The sequence below is a fragment of the Tachypleus tridentatus genome, chromosome 7 (genome assembly GCF_004210375.1).
Source record: "Tachypleus tridentatus isolate NWPU-2018 chromosome 7, ASM421037v1, whole genome shotgun sequence".
Classification (NCBI taxonomy): Eukaryota; Metazoa; Arthropoda; class Merostomata; order Xiphosura; family Limulidae; genus Tachypleus; species Tachypleus tridentatus.
The window spans coordinates 137,647,874-137,664,234 of record NC_134831.1 but is presented as its reverse complement, the minus strand read 5'-3'; the positions used below and the strand labels follow the sequence as shown (position 1 = coordinate 137,664,234).

Genomic DNA, 16,361 nt, shown 5'->3' with positions numbered 1-16,361 from the left:
AGCACATGGAACATTCGAATGAACGCAATATAAGTTTCTTTCTGATTTGAGAATAGTTTTATTTCAGTTATTTTAATATGTAGGTATATAACGCTGGATCGCTTGAAGTGTGTGGATTTTTAAATTGTAAATGAAATGTGAAATTAATGATGTTAATGCGAAGTCTTTGGCGAGTTGTGACTTTAGCTTTTTTTCGTTTAAAAGGTGAATTTTCTGTTCATTTTCAACGTTAGCATTTAAATACTCAGCTAAGAGCTTTTTGTTTCAATTCTTGTATTTAAAATTATTTATGACACCAATGAAATGACGCAAAATTAAAAATATCGATTTCTGAACAGTTTATTACAAAACTTTTCTTACGTGCAGTATGGAAGCAGAAAAAGTTTTATGTTGTTAAAACATTTCAAGAAACATGAAGCAAATAAATTACTAATCACAAAGCAAACAAAACTTGGGTATCACCAAGGAGTAATTATACAAAAACTAACGACATTAACTGAAAAGAATGCACACATGGAAGTTAAAGACAACGATGTTTGAAGCTAAGTCATTATTTTACCAAGTAATTTTCTTCCTTAAGCGTGAGCGTAGCCGTAAGCCAAGGGGGCGTGGTAGTAGGGAGCATGGACCAGTTTGACGATTTTGTGAACTGGGGCAGCCTTGACTTGATTGCAGGAGGTTCCTGAGCTGTTACCTGGACATCAGCAGGATTGGCGTTAGCAGTGCCTGGTTCGTTGGTCTCGATGGAAGGCTTGAAACCATCGGCATCAGCCACATAATTTACTCGCCGGAAGAGTCCGTTAGCGTCTGTGTAGGAGAAACTGCCACTAACAGCACCAGATCCGTCTCCGGACTCCTGACGGGATTGGGTGTTACCATCTTCGTCTTTAGTTTCGTAGCTGAAGTCATAAGGCTGGGGTTTCTCCTGGTGGCAGAGATGGTTTTTATGAGAAAACTTCATAATGTGTTTAATATTTTACCGATTGAAAATGATTAAATTGTAATTCTCGAATAATATCACAGGTAAAATACGATTTAGTACTTATTAGCTTATAAAATTATTTCGTCTCTTGTATTTTTTTTTGTGTGTGTGTGTTCTCTTTAACCATCTCAATCCTTTTATTAAGGTTCCAGAATTATTTACTGTACTTTCGAGCAAAGTCCTTACGGTAGACATAAAACCAAACGTGTTAGTTAATATTCTAAATTAAATAAAGAACAACAATTTTGATAACCGAATAAAACGCCTCCCAAAATATCAGGGATAATTCTTTAATGCTTATCTCATTAAAATTCATAGTTTAATATCCGTGGTGGGCACAGCATAGATAACCCAAAAGTAGTTTTGTGCTTCAAAAAAAATCCTCTTTGGTCCTTGGCTTCAATAATGATTAGGACTTTCGTAAGAACTACAGCAAACTATTTTGCTAATTATTATTTGCCGCTGATGATTGTGTGAGATTTTGTATTGCAAAACTACTTTACTGAAAGAATTGAAAAAAAAATAGTATTTCTTTATAACATAAAACGTATAAAACTACTTTACTGAAATAACTGAAAAAAACTAGCATTTACTTATGATATAAAACTTAATGTTCTGTAAAGAAAAAATTAGTATAATACACAGTTTGAAGTAATAGGCAAAGTCAGTTTTCTTAAATTAAACATTTAAAATGAGGTATTTTAATATTGCTTTTCACTGTAGTCGTTTGTTTGTTTGGAAATTTCGCACAAAGCTACTCGAGGGCTATCTGTGCTAGCCGTCCCTAATTTAGCAGTGTAAGACTAGAGGGAAGGCAGCTAGTCATCACCACCCACCGCCAACTCTTGGGCTACTCTTTACCAACGAATAGTGGGATTGACCGTCACATTATACACCCCCACGGCTGGGAGGGCGAGCATGTTTAGCGCGACGCGGGCACGAACCCGCGACCCTCGGATTACGAGTCGCACGCCTTACGCGCTAGAGCACAATGTTACAACAAATGCTGTAAAAATAATTCTTTCTACCTTCATGCTCCCCCGAAAATGTTGCTGACCGAACGTTTCATTTTATATTACATTTTACGTACTCTCGTTATTCTGCCGTTAGAAGGCGCTTTTATAGAATTATTGGTTTTTTGGTTTGTTTGGAAATTTCGCACAAAGCTACTCGAGGGCTATCTGTGCTAGCCGTCCCTAATTTAGCAGTGTAAGACTAGAGGGAAGGCAGCTAGTCATCACCACCCACCGCCAACTCTTGGGCTACTCTTTACCAACGAATAGTGGGATTGACCGTCACATTATACACCCCCACGGCTGGGAGGGCGAGCATGTTTAGCGCGACGCGGGCGCGAACCCGCGACCCTCGGATTACGAGTCGCACGCCTTACGCGCTAGGCCATGCCGGGCCTAGAATTATTGGACATGAAAAGTTATAGGAGGTTCACACTATGTTATTGTGAAAGTGCAATGTAGAACGAGTGCAGGTTAGGCTTAGCTGTGTACACGATAGCATCATGTGTCTATGATGTATTTGTTTGTAACTCTTTATCTGAGAGATTAATGAAATTTTATTTTGGTAGAATTAAAGAATGAGAACTTACAACTTCGACAGGTTTCGGTACAGCGACGACAGGTTTAGGTTGGTAGCTGTAAAGAGGAGCATGTACAACCTTGACAGCTGGGGCTGCGTAGAATGGATAACCAGCATAGGCAGCTGTAGCCAGCATACACAGTACAATGAGCTAGAAGTAAAGAAAACAGCATTATTAATATATGTGACTTTATAACAAAAGAGGGAGCTCTCACTGATTAACAGTTTTAATCTTTATAGTTTCAATGTGATATTCAGTTCCCTGCAAGTTAGTGTAGCTATAATGTTAAAGGAATATGAGTAATATTTCAAAGAAATTAACTGTTGAATCTGATTTAAAATGCTTCCTTGTAGTAGTTTGAATACGCTATATATAAATGGAAAAAGTAAAGCTTGTAAGAATTCATTAACTATTTTCGAAAGTTTATTTCAACTTTCTAGTGTGAAACTTTGCCACTAGGGGAAAACGTTATATGTTTATTCCATATATTTCAGCCATAAATAGAGTTTAAACTTCAACAGAAAATTACCTTAGACATTTTTCGTACAGGAAGACTTTTACTAAGTAGAATATTTGACGAAGTGCGTTTACCGTCGATTTTCTGAAGACTGCTCAAGAAATAGCATCTTTTATACTAAGGTTTGGCCTAGTTTTGATGAAAGAATAATGAGGCTGACATGAAGTGAAAAAGCATGATGAAAAAAAAATGATGCACGAGGATGGGAGCGGTGAAAGTTTACCCTAAGGGAAGGGAGGGTTTGGACCAGATTTTATCGTAAAAACACTCAAAATCTAGGTTTCTAGCTTCCAGTATACCCTAGACAAAAAGTGTTGACATGAGTCTACGAGTATGTATATAGCAATGATGAACAACTCATCAGTGTATCTCTTTTTAAACAAATACCACACATGTTTGTAAAATCACTAAAACAAAGACCTGTTAAATATACATACATGTTGTTTTGGATGTTTAATATAAGAGGTTTCAGTTTATTTTCGAGTGTATTTTTTTCTGAATACATTTCATGGCACTTTTTTTTTTTTGCTTATTTTGACTTATCATTATTCGACCAATGGTAAAAGACTTGTTCATTTTCGATTATTCCTATGTTTTGTGCTTCGTAATGCTGAATAAATCTAATAATATCTAACTTTCAGCACTTTTTCGTTGAAGATTTCTCAGATGTAAGTAAAATAAAAACTTCGGTTGACACGCTTGATAATGTCCTGAGAGTTAGCTGTTTCAAACTAATCATACATAACAAACATTACCATAAACTAGATTGTGATTCTGGAAGGAAAACGTGTGATTTTTGTACGTCTTTACAACACTCTAAATAATCATTAATATTAAACAATGAGTCTACTTTCCTTGTGAATCTAGGCTACCAGATATGCAAATCAGAGGAAAAAAACCCTGCACTGATTCTAATATAGCGTTAAACGAGTAAACCACGCTGACATAAAATTCCATGGGGAATACAGAATGATGCGCAGATAATCTGTGTATTCTTCCCTCTCATAGTACAGAATTCGACATGGTTAATTATTTAAATATTCAATAACCTGTTAGTATTTAAGGGGAGATACAGTTTCAAACCAAACTGGCTGGAAAAGTGAAGGAGTACACATCACTATACCTCACCTTGGAAATCGTCTAAAAATACCCTGTTTGTTGGTTATAAATTGCTATTTTTGCCCTAATATTTTACAGAGTTACCAAAATATTTCATAATACTTCTTGTTATTCAAGCCTATACTGATAAGGAGATCACGAGGGTTGTAATAAATATATCTGATCTCAGAGATATGATTGAGCTGTACATCGCTCTGCTAGTATTTCCAAGAGAGGCCTAATACGAAAAGCAAGAAATGGCAAATATAATCCTAATGCTTATTCTTCTCGGATCTAAATAGCATGTTCGTTTGGACCTGTAAGTCAGGTACGTTTCTGGCTTTGTTTGGGCAGGTGTTAGTTATAGTTTTTAAACTTTAACTTAATATATTATACGTTACGTACGGTTAAGGATTTGAGTATTAATACTTACAGACAAGGTATTCAAACATTAAGTATTAACATTCACAGACAAATTATTTTAGTTTCAATTTATAATAAAGTTGTTATTCATTATAACATATTTCGAAATCAGAGTGTATGCTGCAAAGTAAAAAAAAAAGTAAATTTACCATTTATAAACAGAAACAATAAAACTATTTTATGTGTTTTGTTTGTAATACAAATAGACTTTCCTTTGTTAAAAGCTTTTTACTTTCTATATTAAGATAACAAAAAATGTCTATAAAACTAAGTAATTGTTAATGAGTTTTAAATGTTGAATGTTTAGTTAAGTTCAGGGTATCTGGCATTAGTGCGATACAACTGTTGTTTGTTATTATACACAAAGCTATACAATGGGCTATCAGTGTTCTGCTCATCGCGGGTATTGAAACCCAGTTTTTAGCGGTATAAGTACATAGACATACCATTGTGCCACTGGGGAGCACATTGTACAGCCTAAACAATCACCCAACCATAAATGTGTCATTTCAAAAGCCACAGTGGAATAGTGGTATGTTTGCAGACTCACACCACGAAAACCGGGCTTTACTACCCGTACTGGACAGAGTAGCGATAGCCCGTTGTGTAGCTTTGTGCTTAATTCCAAACAAACAATTACTTTTAAAAAAGATTCATTCAAAACATATATGTGTATATGCATAAACATACAATTATGACTTTTATTATTACACAACTAATACCAGTTAAAAAATTATTTATCCACTCTCTTTTTCTATCATTTTGCCCTGAGATGAAAATCTTATTTGCTGAGGATGATAACAAGAGCCGTGAATCACTAGAAGCCCTGAATATGACTAATATATCCAGAAGTTTATATCGCCGATCGTGGAGCTTATCAATGTGCAGCATAATGACAGAACTTATAACACCAACAAATAGAACAAAAATTATAAACCCTGACGTAAAGGTTGTTATTCAACTGTATTGAATGGCATTTTGTAAGAGCCACAAAAAACCGTAATAAGTGTAAAAGTGAAATATTCAGTTCCGTTGTTGTTTGATTAGAACACTCATTAAAGTCTACTCAGGTCACTGTAATGAGACATTGTCTCAAACTACAGCCCACATACATTCTAGGTCGTCTCTGTGGTTAAGTAACCCTACAAACTTGAATAGTCTGAGGAAGTAAGGAAAATAATATCTATTCTTCAGAATATCAGATTGCATTACAAAATACATGGTCGTATTTAAGAATTTCTTCATTAAAAGGTATATATACAGTTTTAAAATTCGGACAGTAAATAGCACATCTTGCAACTTTTATTTCCACAAAAACGTGTAATTTTTCTACGATACCTGAGATTAATATGAAGATTATTGTAACAAAAACTATGATGCTTGTTTTGCAATTTCGCGCAAAGCTACACGAGAGCTATCTGCGCTACCCGTCCCAAATTTAGTAGTGTAAAACTAGAAGGAAGGCAACTAGTCATCACCATCCACCGCCAACTCTTGGGCTACTCTTTTACCAACGAATAATGGGATTGACCACACATTATAACGCCTCCACGTCTAAAAAAGCGAGCATGTATGTTGTGACAGGGAGTCAAACCCGCGACCCTCAGATCACGAGCCAAACGCCCTATCCACCTGGCCACGCCGAGACACACAAAAATCCGAAAATTAAGAAACTCGACTGTTATACTCAATTGAAATGTCAGACTCAAGTAAAAAAGATAATGTACAAGTCTTCCCATGAAAAAGTTAAAGGCAAATAATTGTACATTGTTTATCATTAAACTGTCCGAATTTATGTTCTTAGCTAGTAAAGATCTCGCTGTTTGTAACATTTTCAATGTTCTATTTGTAGAAAGGAATAATTAAGCTAGAAATAATTAAAAGTCTTAATAATGGTTATTTGTAGTTAATAACATGTGAGAATGATTAGTAGACAGATGATTAAGGCGCTCGACTCGCAATCTGAAGGGCGCGGGTTCGAATCTCTGTCATACCCTTTCAGCCGGCAAATAGTGGGAATGGCAAAAGAGTAATTCTGAAAGTTGGCGGCGCGTGGTAAGATCTAACTGTCTTACTTCTAGTCTTACACTGCTCATCTACGGATGGCTAGCGCAGATAACCCCTGTATAGTTTTGCGCGAAAGTTAAACCAAACAAAATAATAATTAGCAATGTTTTATAAACGATTTGCGTAGCGTCATGATCCAACTAATGCTAAAATCACAGTATTTAGCTAGGTATTCTAAGTACAGCTATTTATTTAATATCACTTTAACGGAGTGTATCAGTTAATGAGGATAAATAATCTAAAGCATACTTTCTATAAACGACAAATGATAAAAGTACACGGCTAAAATCTAAAGCATACTTTCTATAAACGACAAATGATAAAAGTACACAACTAAAATCTGAAGCATACTTTCTGTAAACGACAAATGATAAAAGTACACAGCTAAAATCTAAAGCATACTTTCTATAAACGACAAATGATAAAAGTACACAGCTAAAATCTAAAGCATACTTTCTATAAACGACAAATGATAAAAGTACACAGCTAAAATCTAAAGCATACTTTCTATAAACGACAAATGATAAAAGTACACAACTGAAATCTAAAGCATACTTTCTATAAACAACAAATGACAAAAGTACACAACTGAAATCTAAAGCATACTTTCTGTAAACGACAAATGATAAAAGTACACAACTAAAATCTAAAGCATACTTTCTATAAACGACAAATGATAAAAGTACACAGCTAAAATCTGAAGCATACTTTCTATAAACGACAAATGATAAAAGTACACAACTAAAATCTGAAGCATACTTTCTGTAAACGACAAATGATAAAAGTACACAGCTAAAATCTAAAGCATACTTTCTATAAACGACAAATGATAAAAGTACACAACTAAAATCTGAAGCATACTTTCTGTAAACGACAAATGATAAAAGTACACAGCTAAAATCTAAAGCATACTTTCTATAAACGACAAATGATAAAAGTACACAGCTAAAATCTAAAGCATACTTTCTATAAACGACAAATGATAAAAGTACACAGCTAAAATCTAAAGCATACTTTCTATAAACGACAAATGATAAAAGTACACAACTGAAATCTAAAGCATACTTTCTATAAACAACAAATGATAAAAGTACACAACTGAAATCTAAAGCATACTTTCTGTAAACGACAAATGATAAAAGTACACAACTAAAATCTAAAGCATACTTTCTATAAACGACTAATGATAAAAGTACACAGCTAAAATCTGAAGCATACTTTCTATAAACGACAAATGATAAAAGTACACAACTAAAATCTGAAGCATACTTTCTGTAAACGACAAATGATAAAAGTACACAGTAAAAATCTAAAGCATACTTTCTATAAACGACAAATGATAAAAGTACACAACTAAAATCTGAAGCATACTTTCTGTAAACGACAAATGATAAAAGTACACAGCTAAAATCTAAAGCATACTTTCTATAAACGACAAATGATAAAAGTACACAGCTAAAATCTAAAGCATACTTTCTATAAACGACAAATGATAAAAGTACACAACTAAAATCTAAAGCATACTTTTTATAAACGACAAATGATAAAAGTACACAACTAAAATCTGAAGCATACTTTCTGTAAACGACAAATGATAAAAGTACACAGCTAAAATCTAAAGCATACTTTCTATAAACAACAAATGACAAAAGTACACAACTGAAATCTAAAGCATACTTTCTGTAAACGACAAATGATAAAAGTACACAACTAAAATCTAAAGCATACTTTCTATAAACGACAAATGATAAAAGTACACAGCTAAAATCTGAAGCATACTTTCTATAAACGACAAATGATAAAAGTACACAACTAAAATCTGAAGCATACTTTCTGTAAACGACAAATGATAAAAGTACACAGCTAAAATCTAAAGCATACTTTCTATAAACGACAAATGATAAAAGTACACAACTAAAATCTGAAGCATACTTTCTGTAAACGACAAATGATAAAAGTACACAGCTAAAATCTAAAGCATACTTTCTATAAACGACAAATGATAAAAGTACACAGCTAAAATCTAAAGCATACTTTCTATAAACGACAAATGATAAAAGTACACAGCTAAAATCTAAAGCATACTTTCTATAAACGACAAATGATAAAAGTACACAACTGAAATCTAAAGCATACTTTCTATAAACAACAAATGATAAAAGTACACAACTGAAATCTAAAGCATACTTTCTGTAAACGACAAATGATAAAAGTACACAACTAAAATCTAAAGCATACTTTCTATAAACGACTAATGATAAAAGTACACAGCTAAAATCTGAAGCATACTTTCTATAAACGACAAATGATAAAAGTACACAACTAAAATCTGAAGCATACTTTCTGTAAACGACAAATGATAAAAGTACACAGTAAAAATCTAAAGCATACTTTCTATAAACGACAAATGATAAAAGTACACAACTAAAATCTGAAGCATACTTTCTGTAAACGACAAATGATAAAAGTACACAGCTAAAATCTAAAGCATACTTTCTATAAACGACAAATGATAAAAGTACACAGCTAAAATCTAAAGCATACTTTTTATAAACGACAAATGATAAAAGTACACAACTAAAATCTAAAGCATACTTTCTATAAACGACAAATGATAAAAGTACACAACTAAAATCTGAAGCATACTTTCTGTAAACGACAAATGATAAAAGCACACAGCTAAAATCTAAAGCATACTTTCTATAAACGACAAATGATAAAAGTACACAGCTAAAATCTAAAGCATACTTTCTATAAACGACAAATGATAAAAGTACACAGCTAAAATCTGAAGCATACTTTCTATAAACGACAAATGATAAAAGTACACAACTGAAATCTAAAGCATACTTTCTATAAACAACAAATGACAAAAGTACACAACTGAAATCTAAAGCATACTTTCTGTAAACGACAAATGATAAAAGTACACAACTAAAATCTAAAGCATACTTTCTATAAACGACAAATGATAAAAGTACACAGCTAAAATCTGAAGCATACTTTCTATAAACGACAAATGATAAAAGTACACAACTAAAATCTGAAGCATACTTTCTGTAAACGACAAATGATAAAAGTACACAGCTAAAATCTAAAGCATACTTTCTATAAACGACAAATGATAAAAGTACAGAACTAAAATCTGAAGCATACTTTCTGTAAACGACAAATGATAAAAGTACACAGCTAAAATCTAAAGCATACTTTCTATAAACGACAAATGATAAAAGTACACAGCTAAAATCTAAAGCATACTTTCTATAAACGACAAATGATAAAAGTACACAGCTAAAATATAAAGCATACTTTCTTTAAACGACAAATGATAAAAGTACACAACTGAAATCTAAAGCATACTTTCTATAAACAACAAATGATAAAAGTACACAACTGAAATCTAAAGCATACTTTCTGTAAACGACAAATGATAAAAGTACACAACTAAAATCTAAAGCATACTTTCTATAAACGACAAATGATAAAAGTACACAGCTAAAATCTGAAGCATACTTTCTATAAACGACAAATGATAAAAGTACACAACTAAAATCTGAAGCATACTTTCTGTAAACGACAAATGATAAAAGTACACAGCTAAAATCTAAAGCATACTTTCTATAAACGACAAATGATAAAAGTACACAACTAAAATCTGAAGCATACTTTCTGTAAACGACAAATGATAAAAGTACACAACTAAAATCTAAAGCATACTTTCTATAAACGACAAATGATAAAAGTACACAACTAAAATCTGAAGCATACTTTCTGTAAACGACAAATGATAAAAGTACACAGCTAAAATCTAAAGCATACTTTCTATAAACGACAAATGATAAAAGTACACAGCTAAAATCTAAAGCATACTTTCTATAAACGACAAATGATAAAAGTACACAACTAAAATCTAAAGCATACTTTCTATAAACGACAAATGATAAAAGTACACAGCTAAAATCTAAAGCATACTTTCTATAAACGACAAATGATAAAAGTACACAGCTAAAATCTAAAGCATACTTTCTATAAACGACAAATGATAAAAGTACACAACTAAAATCTAAAGCATAGTTTCTATAAACAACAAATGATAAAAGTACACAACTAAAATCTAAAGCATACTTTCTATAAACAACAAATGATAAAAGTACACAACTAAAATCTGAAGCATACTTTCTATAAACAACAAATGATAAAAGTACACAGCTAAAATCTAAAGCATACTTTCTATAAACGACAAATGATAAAAGTACACAACTAAAATCTAAAGCATACTTTCTGTAAACGACAAATGATAAAAGTACACAACTAAAATCTGAAGCATACTTTCTGTAAACGACAAATGATAAAAGTACACAGCTAAAATCTAAAGCATACTTTCTATAAACGACAAATGATAAAAGTACACAGCTAAAATCTGAAGCATACTTTCTATAAACGACAAATGATAAAAGTACACAACTAAAATCTGAATCATACTTTCTGTAAACGACAAATGATAAAAGTACACAACTAAAATCTGAATCATACTTTCTATAAACGACAAATGATAAAAGTACACGACTAAAATCTGAAGCATACTTTCTGTAAACGACAAATGATAAAAGTACATAGCTAAAATCTAAATATTATATTTGTACTTGTTTCATATTGGAAACAAATCAGTTATGAATGTAACACTAATTTTTTTAAAAATTCATTTCTCCACATTTTCCTTTGTGGACGGCTCCGAATATGTTATTTCCTGTTGCTTCAGAACATTCTTTCCACACTTTAAGGCTTAAGTGCATTATAACGATGATGGTCAAATCCGACTATTAGGTCACATAACATTATATGAAGATTTGGATCTTCCATCTAGTCTACCAGTTCAAAATTAGAGAAGGCTACGCAGGTAGTAATTTGTGTAGTTTCGAGTAAATATTCTAAAATAAATATCCTCAATAACTCTGCGTGTGTTTTTTTCTTTTAGCAAAGCCACGAAAGCTATCTGCTCAGCCCACCGAGGGGAATCGAACCCCTGATTTTAGCGTTGTAAATCTAGAGACATACCGCTGTACCAGCGGGGGGCTCTCAATAACGTATAAGTATCGATGGAACATCTCAATACTTGTTTTTAACATTTATTTTTATTACGTGTTTTTTACGATAGCTTTAATAAATAGGATTTTCTGGTGTAAATATGTTAGTTTGGGGTAGAGTTTGTGGAGTTACTGTTGGTGAACGTGGAGGTTATAAAGGACAGCGATTTTTCACAGGATTCATCTTGTATATGATACAAGACAAACTCGGAACTGGATTTTTTATAACCATTGAATGTGCAGAAACGCCCCTTAAGTGTAAAACGACGTAACCTGTTTACGTTTAGGGTAGAAATATAAAAGTACCATATTTTTGTGTTTTATTACTTTCGTGTTGTGGCAACATAGACAAGCAAGTGATATTGTAACCTGTTAGGCAGTTCACTGTAACAACAACTTCGAAGTTTGCTGTCCTTTTGATTGGTATGTTAATGTTTCACAAGAAGTGACAACGACTTGCCACAAACGCATGGAACAATAAAATTTCCAAGTCTGATGGTAACAAACATACACCAAGTTCTTCAACATAAGTTTGCTGGAATAATAATTACGAATGGTTTCATCTTTTGCATCAATTATGGATTATCTATTGATGAAGACCTAGTATGATCTGGCTGTTAGGGTGCTCGACTTTCAATTTTCTAGTCGTAGGTTCGAATCCCCGTTATCTAACATGCCCTTTCGGCAGTGGGGGCATCATAATGTAACGGTTAATCCCCCTATTTATTGGTAAAAAAGTAGCCTAAGAGTTTGCAGTGGATAGTGCTGACTGGCTGCCTTCCATATATTACGTCACTACTAAATTAGAGAAGGCTAGTCCAGATAGCTCTCGTGAAGGTTTATAAGAAACTTAAACCAAACTTCCTTGTGTGTTTCACTTTATTTCTGCAGCGATAGTTCAAGGTATAGGTAACTTTTAAACTTTTTAATGCAGGTAACTGTTTAGTTTATTAGGCTGTCGAATTGTTTTACACCAGTGCAATGATTGTAGTTTAACAAACTCTATCTGTCAAGATACTTTAATTATTAGATCTCAAAAGGCTGAACACTTAAAGTATTCGTCATTTTTGTCGCTTTGTTACAGTTTATAGTACCGGTTCTTAGTGCTCATATGTATACCCACTAAAATACTCTATTAGAAATGGCATATATATGGGCACTGATTTGTCCTCTAGTAGAGATCTGGATTTCCGAGCTGATGAGTCGAGTTGGAATCAGAGTAATAGCACAAAATATTTCTGACACTTTTAAGCTATGGGTGTGTTATACGAGCGACAATCAATCCCTTGGTGAGGGTGGTGGGTGATAGGGTGTTGCTGACTGACTGCTTTCCTTCCAGTGAGTAGCTCACACCTAGGGACAATAGAAGACAGTCCTGGCGCAATAAATATAAAATTTAAATATCCACGTGAATTTCATACGATATTTCCAACCTGTTTGCAAAGATAAACATAGTTTTCGACATTTATAGAGGTCAAACAGAATAAAACATTTTAGAACATTGAAACTGAGAAAAAACTCTTTACTGTGTATTAATGATAAAATCCACTTTTATAGATTTTATCCCTGAGTGTATCATTAACCTTATCCGACGGTTTGAGAACCAATGTTGCTTAAATTGAACTTTTAGCTAATTGTGACATGGGATTTGTTATATTTTATACATATATGTGTATGTGTGTGTATGTATACAATGAAATAAATATATTTTGCTGAATGAAGTGATTAACATAAACGACTTTAAAATATTTTAAAAGCTCTTTATTTATTACTGTTGATTTAAAGAAATAAATAGCATTACATAAAAACACCAGTTTCGTATCGTCCAAGTTTCTCCTCAGTTTCTAGATTAATGCTTTGATAAACCAGACATACTTAAAAGTTTAAAACAGTGTATTTGTGGTTTTATTTCTTTCTTTTAAATCAACTAATAAATAAAGAGTTTTTAAAAATATTTTAGTCATTTTTATATCGTTCATAAATATATATAACTTTATACGTTTTGTATAAATAAAATAGTTCACTAGTAGTTGCTGTGTGCTTTATACTACAAGCTCTTTATATTTGATTATTTCTATTTACAAATGCGTTGTCATTATCTTTTGAAGTAAAATTTAACGTTTCGAATAAACTGTTCTTTTCATTTCCGCGAAAGTTGAACGAATGACAGATTTCTGTGAACTCCTATGGAACTTCCAATGAGATAAAGAGTCTATAGAATTTCCTTAAGTGTTCAATAAAATTTAACTTAGTTTAAGAATCTTTTGTCGTAAAGGCTACGGTTTCGTTTCGAGCACGTCCCTCATTTTTCAGGTTTATTTCTTGTAACTGTCCACATTGTCCATATACAGGCAGATTGTACCCATTTCTTTCTGGTAATCTTTTCTCAAATCACTTGTTTTCGAAATCTAGAACGTATAAAATGTGTCTTGTTTGGCAGGTCTTTTACGGAATAATGTAGTATATATGTGAGAGAATCATCGCAGATACACGTATTAGTTTCCCTCAGTCAACATAACTTTCTCGTTGACATATAATAAATCCGGTCAACCAACGTTCTTAGTACTATTATTGGTTAACCACCACACCCCAATTTGAAATATTTAAATTTCCAGTTCATCATTATATGATACTTCTAGGCCAGCTTAGCTGTTTGGAGACTCCTTTGCTAGAGGGCATTGAAGGCTCTTGTTACGCACGTGAACAGTTCTGAAGGTAACAAGTTTCACTTTTAAAAGTGGGTTACCTGTCGGTAGTTTCTATAGTTTTATTGTCATTGGACAATACTCAAAGAAAGTACGATGGATAAGCTTTATGTTTGATGTTTTTTCTTATAGGAGATAAACTGAAAAGTAGAAGACGAACGGCTGTTGCCCACGGTATATTTTTCAGCTGCTGAAATTAGGTTACTTCGGTTAATACAATGCAAGCACAATTTTTCTATAGTGTGTGTGTGTGTGTTTTCGTATAGCAAAGCTACATCGGACTATCTGCTGAGTTCACCGAGGGAAATCGAACCTAATTCTTGTATAGAGAGGAATGAAAGAAAAAAATCCATCTGACACCAGAGTAAAAACGACATACTGACCTTTCGATTTTCCTGAGAAATTCTCATTCGAAAGATTAGTATTTTGAAATTCATATAAGAAAACATATTTAATTATATTAGCTTTTTCGTTACCGAAAAAATACACATCCATTAATATTTAAATGTTTAATAATAGTTTTCTTTTTTTATATATGCAATCATTTTTGATTAAATTGTGGCAAATTGTAGCAATATTTTGTATTCTAAGCGTTTTTGTTTATACAACGTAATATATAAACATGAGTTGTTTAGACGTACAACAATTACTGGTTCAACAGTGACGGCCTGGCATGGCCAGGTGGGTTAAGGCGTTCGACTCGTAATCTGAGGGTCGCAGGTTCGAATCCCGGTCACACCAAACATGCTCGTCCTTTCAGCCGTGGGGACGTTATAATGTTTCGCTAAATCCCATTATTCGTTGGTAAAAGAGTTGCCCAAGAATTGGCGGTGCGTGGTGATGACTACCTGCCTTCCCTCTAGTCTTACACTCCTAAATTAGGAACAGCTAGTGCAGATAGCACTCGTATAGCTTTGCGCGAAATTCCAAAACAAACAATTCAACAACTCTCTGTAAATTCGTTTGTCTGTTATGGGACTCTGCAACACTGTTTTATACGTTTATCCAAAAGAACTTTAAGCAAAAAATTCTCTATGTACAGATTATGACAATAATTCCTCACGTGGCCACACTTTTTAATTATTGCATACGGCTTTGACCATCATGTCTTCAAGAAAATTGCTTCTGCGGAAAATGGTTAAGCACATTATGTATATCCCAAAAGGTATAGGTCCAATAACTTAAAGTATCGTATTATATAGATCAACAATGTTAAGAGCATTATGTCGTGTGTACCATACTTCTATAGGTCTAATAGTTGAGAACATTATTTTGTATAGATTTATATATTTAGTCGTTAATTTTTTTCTTCAATAAAAAACGAATGTTAATGAAGAATATATGAAGCAGAGAACTAATCTATTCTACCAGACTAGTTTCGCTGAATTCAGGATTCATTAGTGCTGCTTGGAAAAAAGCAACAAATGAACAAAATAGGCTTCTGTTACACTTATTATTTCTTTCCTCTTAAAAATTATAAATAATATTTTATGGAGTAATGACACTAATTTTACTACAGGTGAAATATTAGCTGTATTTTGATAACTCATATATACCAGCTGGTTACACATTCTTAATTAATTCATTAGATTGCCAGTAACTGTAAATATATCAGATGTCTGAAATTCAGCCTTCATGTGCACATCAAAGTCAAGAGCTGTAACATTTATTTGGATTTTTTACTCTTCTAAACAACACGTTTTATCATTAGACCACAGGAATCTAAGGTCATTATGGTATGTGTAGTGTATTTATATAGATCTAGATAGTTAAGAACATCTAGTTGTACATCCAGCATTTGTTAAATCTTGGTAGCTTAGAACAAAATATTTCTATGGATTTAAGAAACTTTTAATATCAACTTAAGATTTCCAGAGACATCTAGCATTTC

The 16,361-nt window shown here is 32.9% G+C and overlaps 1 protein-coding gene across 1 annotated transcript; it reads right to left on the bottom strand.

Annotated features, from left to right (window-relative positions):
* Nucleotides 1-323: 323 nt before the first annotated feature.
* LOC143256691 (uncharacterized) lies at nt 324-3,240 on the bottom strand. The gene is made up of 3 exons (XM_076514242.1): nt 3,106-3,240; nt 2,586-2,726; nt 324-925 (listed from the first exon to the last, which is right to left on the bottom strand). Exons 1-3 carry the CDS (start codon nt 3,112-3,114, stop codon nt 551-553), a joined length of 525 nt encoding a protein of 174 aa, XP_076370357.1. The 5' UTR covers nt 3,115-3,240; the 3' UTR covers nt 324-550.
* Between the last annotated feature and the right edge of the window lie 13,121 nt (nt 3,241-16,361).

What these genes read in the sequence shown, in the direction of transcription:
- LOC143256691 (XM_076514242.1), bottom strand. An exon ending in TACCGAAACCTGTCGAAGTT is followed by an intron (nt 926 to 2,585) that starts GTAAGTTCTCAT and finishes CTCTGCCACCAG; the next exon opens with GAGAAACCCCAGCCTTATGA.